This window comes from Corvus kubaryi, unplaced genomic scaffold (genome assembly GCF_017639235.1).
Source record: "Corvus kubaryi isolate FWS band 111438036 unplaced genomic scaffold, C.kubaryi_AGA036_p1.0 37392, whole genome shotgun sequence".
In the NCBI taxonomy this organism is placed as follows: domain Eukaryota; kingdom Metazoa; phylum Chordata; class Aves; order Passeriformes; family Corvidae; genus Corvus; species Corvus kubaryi.
In genome coordinates, this window is record NW_024581131.1 from 12,624,853 (window position 1) to 12,644,330 (window position 19,478).

Sequence of the window (19,478 nt, forward strand, 5' to 3'; positions counted from 1 at the left end):
AAAGAAAAAGAAAAAAAGAAAAAGAAAAAAAGAAAAAGAAAAAAAGAGAGAAGCAAGAATCAATACCCAAAATAACATGCGGGTAGTGGAGATGCAACTAGATTATGTCTAGAAAAGAACACTGCAGACCTTTTTTCTGCAGGTAGAAAATGATAATGATAAATAATCCCACATACTGATTTTTTTTTACCTGTTTCCTTAAAAAATTATTTCATCTCAACTATGCAGTAAGGGAACAATACTTCATGATCCATGCCTATTCTAGCCAAGCACCTTTATCAGCTGACGTCACGAAAGGGAAATCTCCTCAGCTCCCCAGGCTGTCTCAGAGCATCTCTTCAACACAGAACCTCAAACTGCTGTTGACTCCTCTGAGCAGGAACACGGCACAGTCCATTCACAGCACTGAGCTACTAAAACAGATGAAGGCAAAAAAGAAGCAGCTATACCATTTTATCAGGAAGATAAGATGACAAAAGACACATAAAGCCACAGGATACATCACAGCAAAGCCAAAAAGAGAAACAAAAAGAGAACTTAGAAGCCCTCAACTCCTATCCCTTGTCCAGACCACCTTCTCTTTCAAACTGGTCTTCTCCATCCTCTACCAGCTATGACACTAGAGAACATGAAGAATAGAGGCAAAAGAGGAAAGAACAGAAGGGAAGAGCTGCTTACAATAAAATTGTTTGTTCATTTTTCTGACTTCCTCCTTTCCTCCCACCCCAGGAGTACTTCCATCAGCATGCTGCACATCACCATAACTGATACAAGATTGTTTCTAGAAAACAGCATCTTAATAATGTCTCTATATAACACTTCGTATCCAAGCTCCATTCCACCCAAAAGCATCAATCAAAACAAATACTACCGTTCACAGGCAAACCAGAAATACAGTACTGGACTGCAAAACAATTAGGAAACTCATTAAGATTCCCTTCAGGGCAGTAGGGGAAAAGCACCAATTCCCATTCATAGAAGTATCATCCTTAGATGTAGCACAGAGGTCAAGAAGAAACTACAGCACTACAGAAACATCCATAATAAAGAACACATCAGAGGGATACTGGAACAGAGTTTTAAACTGCTTCAGAGTAAGCTTGACTATTAGTCTATTCCCCACTCAACCATCATCAGGGATCTATTTTGACAGGTTTTGCTAATACTGCTCTTAGAAGAGCAGGACGAGAGAGGCAGGGTTGCAGATGTACATATCCAAACCTAAATCAGCCAGAAGACTGCAGCAGAGCAATAAAGGATATCAGAAGAGCAGCCAAGACACAGAGTGAAGACTGGCAGAGGGGTGCAGGTCAGAATAAAGGACTATTAAGAGCTTTGTTGCAAAGTAAACTTGCCCTGCTTTTGACAACTCTTCTGGATTCTGGCCTCTATGGGCTATTTCTGCTTTGGGGTCATTGGAACTGAACCCTCACAAGGTACAGTATCAACAAAATAAAGAGGACTTTTCTGAATTTTATAAACCCACCAGGCAGAAGCTAGGAGGGAAGGGTTAAAGGTCTGAAAGTGAGAGAAAGATCTGTGTGACAGGAAGGGAGCATGTGAGGGGGCGTGTGACAGGCTGTATAGCAGAATGTGTGTGCAGATCTCATTCCCTTCGAGGCTCTTGGCCAAATGTGGAGCTGAACTTTCTGCAGACTTTGTCCTGCCAAGTCATGTTCCCTTCTCACACTGCCTGACATCACCACAAATACTCAGCTGGAAAATAGTCCAGAGCCGGACAGAGTCCACCGCTCAAACACCAGCCAGTGAAATGGCTGCACTCACGGCACACCCACCAGATGGGAAAACAGAGCCACTGACTCTCCTCACAGGTTGTCTCCAAGCACGCAGGCCTCACCCTCATCCATGCAGAAAGAGCCCTACGAAGGCACAAAGAGACCAGAGGTGCTAACAGACCAATGTTTTCCTATTGCACCAACAACACAGCACAGAACAGACTGATAGTCTGCATAAAGGCTCTAACAGAAAAATGCAAAAGAACATAACCATCAGACCATCTCAGTTTGTCACACGTATCCTGCTGCAAGGAGTACAGTCTATTATCCCCAACTCTGGTACAACCGTGCCACAAGAAGGAAGCCATCACACATCACCCATGGACGAATGAGAAGCCTGTGATCCTGCAAAGACTGATGATCCAGCAGGGTCTGCACAAAGCCAGCAAGCAAACATTATCCTCTCAGAGTGCTCCTATCACCTTGACTTCTCAGAAATAAATGCAAATCCAAGATCAGGGCTGCAAAATACAGCACGTGTATGAGCGTGTGGGAGTAGGCAATGGGACTAAGCCAAAAAATGGCTCCATTTCTTATTTTGATCCTTGTGTCAAGTAAGAAGGGTGTGGATGGCCCACTGATTCTGGGACACTGCTAAAGGCACCACCCAGAGCAAGTATCAGGGAGTAGCAGCGGGAGATGATACTGAAACAAGGGAGAACAAAGTCTGCAGTCTCTTCTTGTTTTTTTCTTCAGCCCTCACCCCAAGTTCTGCCGCTTAAAAGCAGCACTTTAGAAAATGCCCTTAAAGCACAGTTGATAGGGAGAAAATTCATACTTTCTTCAGGCAAAGGTTTCTCCTTTCTCCACTCCTGTTCCATTTCTAGAAGAACAAACAGCAGCTTGGGAGCTTTCTGCAGACCAAGGAAAAATTTTTCTTCAGTCCCATGCAGGACAGAGAGCTATGTCCCTGCTTTTCAGACACACACAAATAACAGAGACTACATTGTATGATCCATAGTTATTTTATATCTTGCATTTTAAATTTTTATTTTTCATTTTAAAACACTCCTCACAACCAAAGTTCCCTCTTCCTTTGTTAAGGAAGGGGTTCTGACACCTTCCTTAAAGGTGCATTAGTGCAACCTTGCCTGTCCACATGCTGTATGGATCTTAAATTATATCCTTACCTGGGACTTCCTGTCCAGACATGCAGGTGTCTGAGAATGTCCACCTCACCAGCTGTAAACACAAAAGCCATCTTTTGAATTTCTCCCTGGCCCTTTCACAGAAATCAGCATATTATTCCTTTCCTGCACACAATGGCCAAAGGTGGGAAGCATTCAATCAGAAGAGTGGAACCACAAAGTTGTTTGAGGGCCAGGTGACAGCTTCTCCTCCTACTCTTGGAGCTTGCAGCTGGCTGAGCTGCCCTGCCTCGGTGGCACTTCTCATGCAAGCCAATGCACGCTGCTGAGGGCTGCCCACAGGACTGAGTGTGCATGTGTGCCTGCATGTCAAGGCATGCACCACCACAGCAAGCCTCAAAGGCTGCTCCAGTGCAAGTTCACGTGCCCACACAAAGCTGCATGTGAGTTTCTGCCGGTATGCGCGCAAAAAGCCGCTACGTGTGCCTACCTGACAGCCTGACTGTGAAATCCTCCAGCAAAAATCCCTGGCAAGGCATGTGGAGTCCTTTGGGGGCTGGCACATTTCTGCATGTATGTCCCTGGCAACCAAGATACACTACAGAGCTGTTACAGAAGCCTACCTGTTTGCCCTCATTTCATAAGAGCTCTAGATGAGACTACTTAAATTCCAAACATGTTCCTTTAAATGGGTTTTACATACAGCTTTTAAGATTACATTTGTGCAATTTATTTTCTAAGTTAATGGTAATCTGTGATGAAGTCTAAAACAACCATTTAAACAAACACATGCACCCCTGTTCAAGCAGGACATGGCTACTGGAAAATGTCTAAAAAGTCTAATTCCTAAACTCAAGAAAGTCACTAAGTCCACAGAAGCCACTGAAGAACAAAACAAATCTTTCTTAAAAAAGGGGGGCAGAAAGATTAGTTTCTCCAATTCACTTATTAAATTAGTTCAGTTCACTCAAAGCTGGTGGAGGCAGCATAAAACAGGTGGGAGATATCTCTCTCTTACAACCTCCGGGATGATGAGTTATGCTCATTCTAAGATCTGAAAAGAGACAATTACCAAAACCAACCAGTTCATTCTGCTACGTACAGATAACACTACCCTGATAGAATCAATCATTTAATAGCACACTACAACAAGCATATTTTCTCTTATGTACCCAGTGCATGATTTGTCTGATTATAGTAGAATTATAAGAAAGTGCATATTTCATTTGACCTTTTTATTCAAATGCAGTTTTGTACAAGTCATGAGGAAAGAAATTCACCCAGTAAATACAGCTGACCGCTTTGTAATGTAAATACTTACTGTGATATAATAGCATAATTGGATACACAGTATGGTCCTGTTTGGTAAGAAGCAGTAATAGATGAGCCTAACTGATTAGACTAAAGCTGCCTTTTAAGAAATTATCAAATGCAACATGAAGTTTAAATGAATTATTTAAATCACTAACTTTAATCATGATTTCTATCAGCAAGTGAGAAGTCTTGATTTAAACCAATAGACCTTGTTTGCCTCATAGCTGCAGTGGGACCAATGGGCCAACACTGCCCTGCTCCCGGGAGGGAGAGAGGATACAACTTCCAACCCCTGCTTATTTCAAGAAATTTTATGAGCATATTTGCCAATATTTTTTTAAACCTTTAAACAAACTAGAAAGCCTTACATGCCAGGAGACACCTACTCTCCTGTCAGTCATGTGCTTTAGCAATCAGTCTGATACTCAACTAACATCTTATTTACATCTCGGAGAGGTTTCTATGAGTACACAATACAACCTGACTGTGCAGCCCAGCTTTTAAATTGCTTCAATTCTCACATCCCACGAGGTAGTTCTCCTACTTAATCCTCACAGGCACTAGTTCGGGTCTGCTCAAAACAAGAACTAGATTTCTCATTCTTTAACATTTTCTCTTCATTTCTTCACCAGCTTCTTACTAAATAAACATTTATCTTTTCCCCTCCTTAAACCTACTGGGAAGGTCTGCAATGCTCTGCTCTCCTCTGTGCACTACCTTAGTTAACCTCTGTCCTCCCCAAATAAGATTGTTAAGAGCTTGACAGGGCATACTTCAAAGTGATTTATAATATTACACCAAAATTATGTAAATCACATTAACATTTTCTTTTTGACACTCCATAAACCAAGTAATTTTGCTTTACAGGAAATCTGGTTTTGAGATCTCCAGATATAAAAGTACAAGTTACACTACCTTGAGAGGTGTCTCCCTTTTAGTGGGAACGCAAGAAAGGAATCTATGTTCCAAATATGGAAAAAAAAGTATTTGGTCCTGAGCAGAAAGTCACACAACAAAACTGACACAGGAGTGCTAAAGGAAGACATTGTACCATTTGTAACTGATAAATTTTTAAGGTCTGACTGAATATGGACAGCCTCTTTTAATTGAACAATATTATAAACATCTCTCAAACCTAAAGTAACTACAATGAAAATGCTAAGTCAAACATCTTAGTTGTGTACTAGCAGAAGTATGGTCTAATGACCAAGTTCAACCTGTTTACAGCCTTAATGCAGACCTGTACCTATCAGAAAGAAGCACTCCCCTGAATTCCCTCCCAGGATGAAGTTCCTTCCCACCAAGAGAATTTCCACAGCACGAGAATGTGGCTCTGCCTTCCTAAGTTATTATGCTGTAAGGAAAACAAGTTAACACATCCTACAGCAGATCAGCAGAACATTCTCCCCCAATTAAACAAGGTATCTTTGTACAGAATCATAAAATGGTTTGGATTGGAACAGGCCTAAAAAATCATGTAGGTTCCACCCCCACCACCATGGACAGGATCACCTCTGACAGTTCTGGAAGACTAATTTTTTTTCCAAGACTGTCAGGTGTGTGAATCTCATTACTTTGTGGGGGAGGAAAAAAAGGGAGAGTGACAATCTGATAAGCTTTCCTATTCAACATGCAAAGACCCACACATCTGCAACAATGACACTTTCACAGCAGCTGCTTCCAGAGCAGAAAGCAGGATCATCCTTCAATGCACCCAAGACAAAGCACATTATATTCTATACTCTTCCTTAGGCAGATGGGATCACTTCTGAAAAACAGCAATAATTAAAGATTTTAAAATCAAAACTTGAAATTTTGAAAACTGTCCATTTTGACAGCCATACAATCACAGACCAGATCTGATTATAAGAGAGATACTTCTGAGATCTGAGACCATCACCAACTGATCAAACATTTAACAACAGCAAAATATTAATTCTTCTGTTTACCTCAGAACAAGCGTGCAGAGTTGCGAGGATTAATCCAAGAGAAAGGAAAAGAAAGTCATAGCAATCAAATGCACTTTAACACACTGGAAACACGACTCTTCCTGCAGGTGTAAGACAGGGCTAAGGCAGCAAACTCCTGCTCTGCATTTGTACGGCTGCATGCCCGTCCTGCACAGCCTCCGCCTGCCTTCCTGCACAGCCAGCTGGTGAGGGAAACATGCTGACAAGGCACAGGGAGCTGCAGCAGCAGTAACTGGAAACAGCAAGCGACGGCAACCCCAGGCACACCGCCAGGACACACTAATTCTGTGATAAAGTTTCCTGTCCCTATTTTTTTTAGATTAGGCAATTTATACATATATATAGTCCCTGCTGTGGTACTTCTCCCTGCATCCCTTCATAGCACGAGTGTTGCGGAACACGAGTGCAAGTTTCCTCCAGCAGCTACAGAACTCCCATGCAGCTCCACAATGACCCATTTTCTGTCCCCACTCAGGCTGGTTTAGGTTTTTTTCCCCCACCTTTTATTTTGGGGGTCTGGGAGAAAGTTGTTAAATATTTTCACTCTGGTTTTTCTCCTGCAAAAGCTGGCATTCCTGTATGAAAAAGGATGCATGGGCATATGCATGTGCGAGAAAGAAGTGCTAGATTTCAAAAAGGGGTCACACCAGGAAGCCACACAGTCAGTCTGCCCTTACAAGCCTTGCAACAGAGGTATCTTCTGGTGAATATGCCACAGGTATGATGGCAAAGAAGTCTAGCAAGACAAACCTCCACCTCGCCCTGGCACAATGTGTACCATGTCCAATGCCCTCTTTCCACAGCCCAAATAATAGAAGGGTTGAGGTCAGCAACAACTGGCTGAAGTTTCCAAACAGTTTTTGCTTCCATAATTAAAATGTAAGGAATATCCTCAGGTATAGCCTTCTCTCTGACACCCAGGAACAGAAGATCAACTCCATGAACCTTGGAACAAGAAGCAGATCTGAGAGGACTCTTCCCTACAGACAAACATAACCTGCAGTCATAGCCAGAAACTGTCTGACACAGCGATCCAAACTGTTAGTCAGAAACATGACTCAGTGTTGGAGACTCCCTCAAAAAAGCCTTGCAGGGAAGGGCCCAGCTATCCCTTTAGGAAAAAGAAAAGAAGGGAAGCAAGTCTGAGGAGACAAAGCATTTCTCTATCACCGAAGATCCAAGGTTTGCTTCCGGCCTGTAACAAAATCCTGTCTTAACAGATCTGTGGACCTTAGCACCATAAGCATCGGTGAAATGGCACAATGAAGAGTAACCACCAACGTAAGCAAAGTTACCTTTTAACAGCACCATGCAAACTGACAGACAAGTTTCTGTCCTGGAAAACTCGCGACCTGGGTTGACAGGATGCAACAGGTGAATGACATAGAGAACTGCAAGTTGAGAGGAGAGGAAAGCTAACAAGTTACCACAAAGCAAGTAAACATCTCCTGACAGCACCTCCAGAGAAAGCAGACAAGAAACCCGGGCTCTTCAGATGCTCGACAACAGCCAGGAGAAACTGACACCGCTTCCCAGACGCCTCCGATCCCCTTAGCAGAGGGACTCTCTCCGACGGCGCGACCGCGCAGTCCCCGCCAGCACACACCGCGCATCACAGCCGGCGCTGGGCTCCGGACCCAGGCCGAGAGAGCGATGCCTTCCCTCCCGTCCGCCGGGCCCCACTGGGGGGACGCCGCCGGCCCAGCCCGCACCCCGCCATGCACCGGGCGCCTCAGCGGGACGGGCCGCCGCCGTCCCTCTTCCTTCCAGCACCTTCCAGCGCCGCCCGGCCCGGCCGGCAGCACGACGCGGGCGGGCGGCGCTGCGCCGCCAGCTCCGGGTTCCAGGGAACGCTGCGGCTCTCGGGCCGCCGCAGGCCGCGGGGCGGGACAGCGCGTCCCTGTCCCCCGCCGTGAGTCACGGCCCCGCGGGCGGCGAGAAGGAGGCGCCGCCGCCTCCACAGCCAGAGCCAGCGCGAAAAGTTACCGGCGCGGGCCGCGGCTCCCGGCGATGCGCGGCCGCCGCCCCCCGTGGCGCAGGTGCCCGAGCCGCGGGCGGGAGGGGCGGCCCAGCCCGGCCCGGCGCTGCTCCCGGCGCTCTTCCCAGCGTTGTTCCCGGCGCCGCGGCGGAGCTGCCGTGATGTCACGCGGGCCCGGGTCACGTGCAGGCGCCGCCCGCCCCGCTCCGCCCCCGCGGGTCCTGCGGGATGCGAACGCTCCGGGCCCCCGCGCGGTCCCACCGCCCGGGAGTGACCTGCGCCTGGAGCCGCGTCCCGCGCCGCGCCCGCCGGCCTCACCGAGCCTCCGCCGCCTGGCCGCCCTCAGCTCAGCCCGCAGGAGCGAGCGAAACCAGCAGGAACAACAGAACAGTCCCAAAGCAGGTGCCGCAGGAACAGCGCGCACTCCCCCTCCGCAGAGAGCCTTTTCCTTCCAGCACCCCCCAACAACCTCCTCGGTGGTGCGGTATCGGCAAACAAAGAAAAAAATACAACGCGGCTTCGTGCTCTCCTAGAGATATGAAAGAGAATTTAGTTTAAATTCACTAAGTATTCTAGCATGAGCAAATTAAACAGTTATTCAGGTTAAACAGCTGAACCTCGTGTATTGCACCAACCCTGCCCTCTGCTTCACAAACAATTTGGCCCTCTTATTAAGACCCGACACACAACTTCCTAAGGCTGCAAACTACGGAAAGTTTTAAGTAAATAAACAGGTACAAAAGAGCTGGGTTATGAGCCGCTGTGCGTCATGACTCCCAAGTTTCTTTGCAAACGCGAGTGTCATGTTTCCTTCTTTTCTTAAAAAAGAAAAAGCTGAGAACATCATACACTCACCTCCCTCTATGCACTTTTGGGTGGAGCTAAGCACTAAATATCATTAGATTCGTTTTACTGCCTATGATTTTTCCCTCTACACGGCACCTACGAGATCCTCGGCCAACGATCCAGCGGATGCACAGCCACCAGCAGAATCTGGGTTTCTTCTCACACTCGTCTAATTCGACCAAGTTTCGTAAGGAACTACCAAAACTGGGCAAAACCCGCCAACGCTGGGCAGCCTCTTTGCCAAGAGCCAGGAGCAGAAGCAGCTTTCTACTTCCACACAGACAGGCATCCTCAGGCTGATCCAAGGGATGCTACGATTAGCGACCCACGGCGCCGCGGCTGCCGGGCTATGCGTGCCAGGGCGCCTCCCCTACTCCTGTCCACGACTTTACGCAGGAGCACACGGACAACGTCAGAACACTGAAACCTCGTGTCCTACAGCGAAGCCGCGGCGGGGGTGGGTGACACCGCTGCGCCTTCACTCCCCCCCACTCCTACCGAGCGCCTCCGCGGCTGCAGCCCGGGACGAAGCCTCCGCAGGGCTGACAGCGAAGATCAGCGCCGCCACCCCCGCGGGCCCGACGCGGCCGCTCAGGGGGCTGAGCGGGGCCGTCCCGCCGCCGGGATCCTCCTCCTCGGGGGCGGGCACAGCGCCGGGAGCGCGGCCGGGGCTGTGCGCTGCGAAACCGCTTCCGCGCGGGCCCGCGGCCGGCGGCGTTCGGTTCCGGGCGGTGTGCGAGCGCCATGGCGGGCGGGAGGGACGGTGCTGTCCTGTTGCTCCTGGCGCTGTGCCTGCAGCCGCCGCCCGCCCGGGCCCGCAGCCTCCGCTTCGTGACGCTGGTGAGGGGGACGGGGGAACGCGGGGGGAGCCAGGCCGGGCCGGAATGGCCGGGCTGGAGTAACGCGGTGCCGCCCGCAGGTGTACCGGCACGGAGACCGCTCGCCCATCAAGGCCTTCCCGCGGGACCCGTACCAGGAGAGCGCCTGGCCCCAGGGATTCGGGCAGCTCACGCAGGTGCGAGCGGGGCGGGGCGGGCGGCGAGGGCCGGGCCGGGGTTCGGACCGCCGGTAACGCCCGGTGCCGTTGCAGGTGGGGATGCGGCAGCAGTGGGAGCTGGGCCAGGCCCTGCGGCGGCGCTACCGCGACTTCCTCAGCGACACGTACCGGCGGCAGGAGGTCAGTGCCAGCCCCGCGGCTCGGGGAGCGGCGCTCTCGGCCGCCCCACGGAGGGCCCGGCCAGGGCTGCGGGTGGCTCCTTTGGGAAGGGAAACGCCGGCGCTTGGCGTCCTCTCCAAATATTTTCGTTCCTTAGCCCTTTCCCACCGCAGGAAGAAGAAGGGCCCAAGCACAGGCTCTGTGCTGAGCCTGGCCGCGGGGCACGGATCGGCCGCGTCTCGGCGCTGCCCCCGCAGCGGGTGCGAAGGCAAATCCAAGCAGAGTTGTGAGACTGTTCGAGCCGCCCCCTCTGAAGTCCAGGGAACTAAACAGTAATGTGTGTTGTAGCTGGTATTTGTTTCTTACTCGAGCTCGTAAGATTTTTTTTTCCTGCTACAATAGCTCACAAGAATGCAGCCCGTGTTGGCCCTGCCCTCCCCAGTGCATTCGAGGTACGATCTCACCAGACCCTGTAGATACAAGTAGTAGTTACAGGCCAGCAGTGACCCTCTCATTTCCTTTCACCTGTAAAATGTTGACAGCTTCAGTCCCCCAAAGCCATTCATTCCCCTCTCTCTCATTAGGATGTTCTCACACTTTATAATAGTTATTGAGAAACTGGTAGGTTCTTTTGAAAGAAGTCACAGAGCCCTTGTGGAACTATGTATTAAGCACAGGGGAAATTATAAAACATTTTTAAAAGTCAGGAAATCGAAAATTCTCCCAAGTACCCCTGCTAGTTAATCAAACAGGTATTGAGTCAATTGAAACATGAACAGGTGTCCAGACGAGAGGCTGGTTCAGATGGACAAAAGGCAGCCCAGACCCAAGACCCCTTGTCCCACTACAGACTCTGCACCACCTCAGTTATTTTATCTGAGCTCAATTAAGCTGATTGAACAGATGGGGCAAACTAAGAATTCCCATATGCTTTTCCTTGTTTCTCCCCTTCTAGGGCTTCCCAGTAAGAATTCAGCTTATCACAGCTCAGATTACATCCCTTTGACATTTGCTTCATCAACAAAACTTCCAGCATAGGCTGAAGCACAGATCCTTTAACTATCCTCAGTAGTTCCTTTCCAAACATACTTCACTCTGATACAGCTTTTGAGTTGAAACTGTTTTCCTTCTCTTGCTTGAGAAAGAAAAACAAACCAAGACATGTGCAAACAAAAGCTGTTCTGCTAACCAAGCCTGAACCCTTGCTCAAGTTGAGCAACCTCCCTTGTAAGAAGTATTGCCTCTGGGTGACACCATATGACCGTCTGTCACCTGACTCAGCGACAAGCTGGAGCCTGGCAAAAGGTGCTGAAGAAAGCATGTACACTGAGGGCTTAATTGCTTGGGGGTTTTATGACACTTCAAGAATTAGATTCTTATCTTTTAAAATATTTCCTTTTTATTTCTTCAGAGCTCACCAAGGATAAAAGCAAACTTGTCTAATGAGTAGAGGGTCAGTTTTTTTCAAGCCACACTTAAAAGTGCAGGCCCACACAGGTAAAAGTGAGTGGATACTGATGTCAGATAAAAGACAAGTTGGGTTTTTTTTCTTGTGACTGTAAAGTTTCTGAGGTACACTTCACATGAGAGAGATTATACATAGTATATATATTTTATGTTTCTCTCCTAACATTAAAAAAAAAAAATCCCTATCTTTACATTACATTTCATTCTTCAGGCTTTTTATTCTTGTTTCGGATCGAACATGCTGTTTTCTGGGACATTCCTTTTATGATTTCCTGTTGTTCCTCTTGTTTATCACTGCTTTCTCTCCAGTTTCCCCTTAATTGTTTTCAGTACACAGATACCAGAATACTAAAGTTTTGCCATTTTGACCTTCTGAACATTGCTGTATTTTTCTCATTTCCCCTTTCTTCTGGCTCAGCTCTCTCTCTTCTGAGCTCTAGAAAGTCTTGGTAAAGTCTTGGCCCATTAATCCCAAGAGCCCACTGATCAGATAAAATCCCAGCCCTCCCTGTTTTTGTTTTCTTTCCTGTTAGTCAGATCACTCTTGTCTTTGTTTCTCAGATGGAAAAACTGAGGATTGAAGAAGTAATTTCTTTTCCTGAGCACAGCTGGTCATTTCTAGAACTGAGATCAGAATGCAGGACTTTGCCCCAGTCCTGCTCTGCAAATATAGTGCATTTTCTGTCTGTGCCCATAGTTTTCTGCATCTTTTGTCTTCCTCTTCTCTGACTCATCCTCAGACTCCTTTCTGTCTCTAACCTCTTCTCAGGGCACCTGGGTATCCCACTGATCCAGACCAGACCGCTCCAGTATTCGACAGCAGATTGTCTTTGTGTGTGTCCTTACAGCTTTGTCCAGGCCGATATCAGCAGGCTTGGTCCTGTTCCCTTGCTGTCCGTGAGCAGCTGCAGGGCACTTGGCAGCGTTCCTGGGCAAGTGCATTGTCCTGTGCCTGAGCATCACCACTTGCAGGAGCGTTACTAATGGTGCACTGTCCCTGTCCTGGCAGATCTTCATCCGCAGCACGGACTGTGATCGGACACTGATGAGTGCAGAGGCCAATCTGGCAGGCCTCTATCCCCCAGGAGGACAACAGATGTTCAACCCTAACATCTCCTGGCAGCCTATCCCTGTGCACACAGTGCCTGAGTCTGATGAAAGAGTAAGTTAATCTCAAGGACATGTATTGACTACTCAAGTAGTAGTGTCCAAAAAATATTTGCTACAGTCTTGATTCAGATTGTCTTGAATGTTTCCTGGGACCTACCTTGCACAGGTTTTCCTATTTTCAGAAAAAGATGAGAGAATTCAGGGGCTGTGTTCACTCACCACGTGAGGTGCCAACGCCACAGCAGACCACACATGGTCTGGACTATGTCAGCAGGCAGTGCTCCAGGCTGTTTATAGATGCAGTCAGGGTTTCATTACAGTTGTGTGTGTTTACTGCGAATTCTGTACTCCAGCATTCGTGGTGACCTGGCTGCTCTTGTCTCTGCCCAGCTACTGAAGTTCCCTTTGACCCCTTGTCCACGGTATGAACAGCTACAGACTGAAACACGGCACTCAGCAGAATACATAAATAAGACCAAAGAGAATTGGGTAAGTAATGATGTTTGCATGAGATAAGGTGGTTCTAGGCTTGTAGTTATCACCTCCGTATAATCAGAGCTCTGAGAAAAGGGAAGGGATACCAGTGCATATAACACAGTATGAGATTAGACAATTTAAGGCCTTTCTCTTTTCTCAAACCTACAGCAATTCCTGCAGATGGTGGCAAAGGAGACTGGGATCCGGGATATCTCTCTCGAGAGTGTATGGAGTGTGTATGACACCCTGTTCTGTGAAGTAAGTCTGGCCATCATCTTACACCCACTGGAATCTGGTCTTTAGGATTCACTGGATTTGGTGGAAATTAGTTTACAAAATCCCATGAAACAACTTTTCACCCTACAATTAGAAGTAATATTCTAATTTCAGAATAATACTACTCACTAGAGGCATGTACCAAGAATTACCTGGTTTTGCACCCTACAACCTCCCACTCTGTAGCTCAGATATATATCATGTCAGAGTCAGAAAAAGTCCCACCTGCATAAGAAATATCTCTTAAAAGTCACTAGAAAATGATTGCAATCTGAAATCTAGATCTCTGTGGACAAACCTAAGTCCAATAATGGAGAAATGAGATCTCTGCAAACTGAAGAAGCATTAACTTTATGATTTAAGTTGGGACCTTAATTAGGACTATTCCTGGTGCTACCTCTACCTCTCTGTTACTTTAAATCAATCACTTTTCTTTCTGTGCTTCTGTTAATGCCGTATCTAAAAGAAAATAATGCTATCCTAAGTTAAGTGGGATTCACTCACATCTGTTTTTTGACCTATTTTAAGGTCCTTTGTCAGAGAAAGACTCTAGAGACAGATGTTACCCTTTTACCATCTGGGGTGGGGCACTGTATATTCGAGTTGATTTCTGTTGAAAGCACATCTCATGAAGACTTAAACAATCAAAAATTGGATTAGCTGTGCTATGATAATACTAAATTAAAAGTCACATATCCAGGAGACTTAAAGTTGTTACATACCAGTTTCTCTGTGTATAATTGTACAGCATGATGACGTAAATTAAGGACATCTTTCATGTCAAACCAGTGAATTGTGGACGCAGTAAACCCAAGCATTTTGATCCTGTGTCACACTAATTGTATGGATGTGCAAGACTGCTCTGCTCGCTGGCAGTGGTATACAGTGGTGTGCACTATTTTGGGGGTGTAAAAGATAAATTAGCAATGGAATTGCACTTTGCTGTATAAAGTAGCAGCTTGGGTTGCTGCAAGCTGAGAATGTTCCAGTCCAGAGCTGCATTGTACTACGTGAATTTGCCCTTTGTATCACAAACCCAATTTCCTGTCTTGTAACAATCACAGTGAATCAACTTCTGCTGATAAAAAATATCCTTTGGTCAGAGAGAGCAAGAATTTCAAATCTTCTTTATTTTCAGGCGGCACTTGAGCTTGCAGATTGGGCCTGGAAGGCCAGCTGACAACTACTATAATCCCCAAGAACTTGGAGAACAGCCCACTGTCCCAAAACAAAACCAGAATGTTGTTAAGGAAAGAGTATTTCTCACTCAGAACTACACCCTCAGGCTAATTGGTCTCTTCAGCTCCTTTGGTCTTCCTCCTTTTTCTAAGTCATGCAAACAGTGCCCTGAAGAGGACTGTTTTTCTCACCTGAGCCAGTAGAGTCATTCTGGCTCTCTGGATGGAGACAAGAAAGTCCAAGAAACAGCGGAACTTACCTGCTGTTCTCTTTGTAAATTCATGAAGAACTAACTATGTAAGCTGCTGATGGAATTTCTCTGAACCGCTCAGACAGAATGGGCCCTTAAGGATACTCAGCCTCAACTTCTGGAAGTCTAATGGGATGTGGCATAGAAAATTGTTCTCAGTAATGCTGGGAAACCACAACTGCTGTTTGTCTGCCATTATAACCAATCCTTTCATGTAAAGGGTTGGCTGCAAAGCAGGTTCTTCTCTTGGTTCCCAGTTCTTGGGCTCCTGGGTTTGAGTACAGGGCTTTGTCAGTGGTGCATCCCACTGTTATGTCCATAGAGCACCTGCTAACTTTCTCCACTGTCTCTTTCAGTGGCCCTCAGACCCTCCAGGGAAACAGGTGCAGGTACATCAGAAACCCTGAGTTTGTGTTCACTCACTTAATCTGGTTTTTTTTTTCCCTCTTTGACTGCATGCCATCTGCAGGGCAGAATCAGTCACATGTAAAGTAAATGCCCTAAGATTATTGTATCAATTACAACATAACCTTGCATTCCAGCTGTGCTTTCACAGAAATGTAGCTCCTAGGTTCTAATCTTTATTCTTCTCATTATTTTCTGAAACAACATCAAAACCCACATCTGTTCTTTGTATGCAGCATAGCAGTGTGAGTTCAGAAGCATAAATATGAAAGGGGCATATTGCTTATTTAGAATAGTGTAGGAAAGCAGCAGCAGTATGGGCAGGTCTCCAGACACCCTCCCCTTCTCTGTTTAATCTGTGACCTGTGCTACCTGCACATGAATATTCTGTTTCTCTTTCTAGCAAACACACAAAATGGATTTGCCTGCATGGGTGACACCAGATGTCATGACTCAGTTGAAGCAACTAAAAGACTTTGGTTTTGAATTTCTGTTTGGGATCCACAATCGGGTAGAAAAAGCTCGTCTGCAAGGCGGTGAGTGCACCAGAGAGGGAGCCTCGTGCTGCTCTGCCTGGCTTTTGCCTCTTACCAGCTGTTCTCTTTCCTCAGGGGTCCTGCTGGATCACATAAGGAAAAATCTAACCAAAGCAGCAAATGTTTCTGCCCATCAGAACCTAAAACTACTTGCCTATTCAGCAGTAAGTCAGAGCTAGGGCTAGCTTTTAGCCATCTCCTCCTGCTTACAGGGGATTGGGGCGTGGTGATGTTTTAACCCTTTCTAGCTTCCCTACAGCTCATACAGTGATCAGGACATGCATCTTTGCCTCTGACTGGGTGGGAGATGCAGTATCTGGCATCATTCTTCTGGGATCCCTGAGGAAAATTCCCAGCGTGTCCTTGTTGCTGTTAGCTCAGGCTCATGAATGAGACTGGCAGACTTTGGGGAGCCACTGCTCTATTTATTTGGTAGATGGGTTTATGCTACTCAAATGTGACGTTTCAGAAGTGTGGATACAGTTATCCCCTTTCCAGTAGCCTGCTGCCTGGGAAGTCACGCATCTCTTCCAAACTGCTCTCTAGAGATTAATTCTCAAAAAACAGTGCAGGATATACATGGCTGTTTCACTTCCCCCCCTTCTCTGGCACCTGCACAGATCACTGTTCTAGCAGTACAGTTCCTCTCCCATTTTCCAAATGAAGTTAGGAAGGTGATGTCCCCTCAGCACTGCCTTGTCCCTTACTGGTACAGTCTGAGCTGCCCTGCCACATCCCTAAGGGTGACTGATTTGGTTTTTTTCCCTCTTTCTCAGCATGACACCACACTTGTGGCACTGCAGATGGCTCTAGATGTCTACAACAAGATCCAAGCACCATACGCCTCATGTCATTTATTTGAGCTGTACCAAGAGGATGATGGGTGAGGGCTGCAGTAAAGATGTCTGCTGTGATTTCACCTTGAGGGTTAGATACCTAGGCTAGGCTCCACTCTTGGGACGTGCAATCTTGCTCCTTGGGCAGACTCTCATGAGGAAAACTTATCACCAGAATAAAGGAAAGGGTGTGGACACTGAGTTTTTGGGAAGGGATGACTTCAACTAGAGAAAAAAAAAAATCTTGCTGTGTTTCGTTTTCAGTAACTTCTCTGTGGAGATGTTTTACCGGAATGAGAGTGGGAAGGAACCTTTCCCACTGACAATCCCTGACTGTCAGCATAAATGTCCACTGCAAAGGTTCTTGGAACTCACAGATCCTGTTGTTCCCCAAGACTGGGAGCAAGAATGCAAGGTATCAAGCAGCATGCACGACACAGGTAAGCCCAGGCTTGACGAGAGTGTGGCAGAAGGGGAAAGTCTGGATGATACCATGCTGACCACTTATTTTCTCCCTTACAGAACTCTTTGTGGGTTTGGCTGTGTGTGGATCCATTCTCCTTCTCCTTATTATTCTCCTCTTGACTGTACTCTTTCGCATACAGTCTCAGCCCCCTGGCTACCGGCATGTTTCCAATGAAGGTGAAGAGCAGGCCTGACAGTTGCTTCAACTCCTTCCCAGGCAATAGGAGGGAGCTGTGTTGCCCCTAAGGATGATTTGGCACCTTCAGTTACTCAGCATTCTTCTATTTTGGCCTTTGCTTCCCAGAACAAAGCTGGACTTGATTGCTGAATGCTTTCTAAAGGTGACATCCGTTAGTAAGAACTGAGTAAAAGAACTGAGCTACTCTAAGGAAATGACACCGTAACTTTGAAGCTAATATACTGGTGCCCCTGGTCTTCATACAGCTTACCCAGTCTGGGATTCCCAGCATGGCCAGTTTCACGTTTTCCTCCTTTCAAGTGACTGTAAATGTTACCACTCACCATGACTGTAAATGTTACCACTCACCATGACTGTGGCAGAGAAACTTGGGCCTCCAGCAGTTGCCACATCCAGATGCATTTCTCTTCAGGGTCAACCTACTTTGAGTGCTTTTCCCTCACACCATAGTGCTGCTGATGGTAGGAAGGCTGGGCTTCAGCTGAGAGTGCAGCTTACCAACAATGCACCAAGACTCATCTACTGTCCATGCAGTGGGAACTGCTGCGGATGATGGGAGACAAAGTGCTTCTTGAGGTTGCTGTCAAGTAGTTGCTGCTGGCAACTGGGTTTTTTTCCCTCTTCACATTGTGTCTCAAGAGAGGACTGGACTGAAATCAGGACAAGACTGAAAACCTAGCAGTTTTCAATCAATTCTAGCATTTGGCTCAGAACAGAATCAGGAGTAGAACCCAAAGAAGCTCTAAGAGCTTCATGAGAGAGAGAGCAATTCCTGTGACCATAGCAAACCCACACTCAACTTCTTGTGCAATGTTGGCTCTAGAAAGGAAAGTCCCCCTAGATAAGAAACTTGGTTTCTGTCTAAAGATCTCAAATTTGAATTTTACTTCCCACATCTGAACTTCAAGGACCTACTAAAGGGAGTATGCAGTACTCCAGGCAGTCCAGATTTCAGCCCAAGGAATATGCTTTACTTAGAAGAATGTTTTTATGCTGTAATTAAGAGATGTAGCAGAGCTGTTTACCTAAGACTAGATAAAATACCAAGTTCTATGGTTTTTCTTCCTGTCTTCCCTACTGGATGGACAACAAACAAACATTAAGAATCAGAGTTGGCAGGTGACGTGGATTCCCTTATTTGTCATACTTGGGCATTTTGTCTGAAGTGTGTTTCTTTCTCCAGCTCACTGCAGCTGCTGCAGAGACCTTCATACCAAGTGCTCACCACCTGCTTTGTAGTTTCTGGCAGAAAACAAGAGACTGCAGCAGGCACCAGAAGCACAGGCTCTTCACATGGTGATACTGCACATTCACTTCCTACTTTTACTTCTCTTTCTGGTGCAGTTCCCTTCCCCTCTTGGATGCAGAAGCCAGTTCTTAGGTAATGAACATTTCCTTTTGTTCCCCTTAAGGAGTACCGTGGGGACTTTTCTCCACACCGTAATCGGCATCTGCCAGCATGGGAACCCTAAATCAGCAGAAGCAGCTTGCTGTTCTCAGCATCTTCCTCACCTTTTTGTCCTCTCAAGATACAAACTAGGTCTCCTGCACAGCAAGACAGTCATAAAGAAAAAGCTACTGCCTGTGAGAACAGGCACAAGAAAGAGGTAATAGAAAGTGCATTTAAGAGGACCAGACCTGTAATTTTTAAAGGCACCAAATTTTGCACACACAGAGAAAAGGTTTCTATGATGATTTGGACATTTTGACTGTGAATGACTTTCTGTACTTGTTCCAATACATTTCATTATTAAAATCAATTTAGCACTGAACTCTTCTCCTCTTCTTCTCTAAGAGTTCACAGGGCTAGCACTGGTGTGCTCAGTGTTGGAAAGCAGGCAGAATTTACTGCAGCATACCCCCTCCTAAAGGAATTCCCTGTTTCACAATTCCACATGTAGCACAGGGAGATTTGACATCAACTGGTTTTGACTGCAGCAGCTGTGCATAGATACAGCTGATGATGCATCCTGTCCAACTTGGAGGGATCTGCATCACACCCAGTACTATGACTGCTACTTCTACCACAGTTGTAGGTCTCATATCCCTCCTATAGAAAGGTCTCAAACTTCTCCCCTACAAAAGTAGTTCAGCAGTGTCCTCAAAGCAGCCACTCTCTCTAGCAAAGAA

At 46.7% G+C, this 19,478-nt stretch overlaps 2 protein-coding genes across 6 annotated transcripts in view; one reads left to right on the forward strand and one right to left on the reverse strand.

Annotated features, from left to right (window-relative positions):
* Window positions 1-9,594, reverse strand: part of NR1H3 (nuclear receptor subfamily 1 group H member 3) — a 31,902-nt gene extending 22,308 nt beyond the window's left edge. Inside the window, exon 1 of one of the 5 annotated variants that reach the window (XM_042038174.1) lies at window positions 9,491-9,594. The gene's annotated coding sequence lies outside the window, so the exon portion shown is untranslated. Of the gene's footprint in view, window positions 1-2,926; window positions 6,078-7,626; window positions 7,852-8,154; window positions 8,272-9,001; window positions 9,076-9,490 lie in introns of those variants that run through there. The other 4 variants (XM_042038177.1, XM_042038175.1, XM_042038176.1 and 1 more) reach the window with 4 other exon arrangements.
* A 67-nt stretch (window positions 9,595-9,661) lies between these two features.
* On the forward strand, window positions 9,662-19,120 carry ACP2 (acid phosphatase 2, lysosomal). Its single transcript, XM_042038172.1, has 11 exons — window positions 9,662-9,832; window positions 9,912-10,007; window positions 10,083-10,169; window positions 12,625-12,777; window positions 13,116-13,214; window positions 13,371-13,460; window positions 15,716-15,848; window positions 15,924-16,012; window positions 16,625-16,731; window positions 16,949-17,124; window positions 17,207-19,120. Exons 1-11 carry the CDS (start codon window positions 9,737-9,739, stop codon window positions 17,341-17,343), a joined length of 1,263 nt encoding a protein of 420 aa, XP_041894106.1. The 5' UTR covers window positions 9,662-9,736; the 3' UTR covers window positions 17,344-19,120.
* The last annotated feature ends 358 nt before the right edge of the window (window positions 19,121-19,478 follow it).

Bases quoted from the DNA above. Each gene is read 5' to 3' on its own strand.
- ACP2 (XM_042038172.1), top strand. From the start codon at position 9,737: ATGGCGGGCGGGAGGGACGGTGCTGTCCTGTTGCTCCTGGCGCTGTGC. The intron at 10,170-12,624 runs GTCAGTGCCAGC...CTGTCCTGGCAG, and splicing joins ACACGTACCGGCGGCAGGAG to ATCTTCATCCGCAGCACGGA. The intron at 13,461-15,715 runs GTAAGTCTGGCC...TTCTCTTTCTAG, and splicing joins ATGACACCCTGTTCTGTGAA to CAAACACACAAAATGGATTT.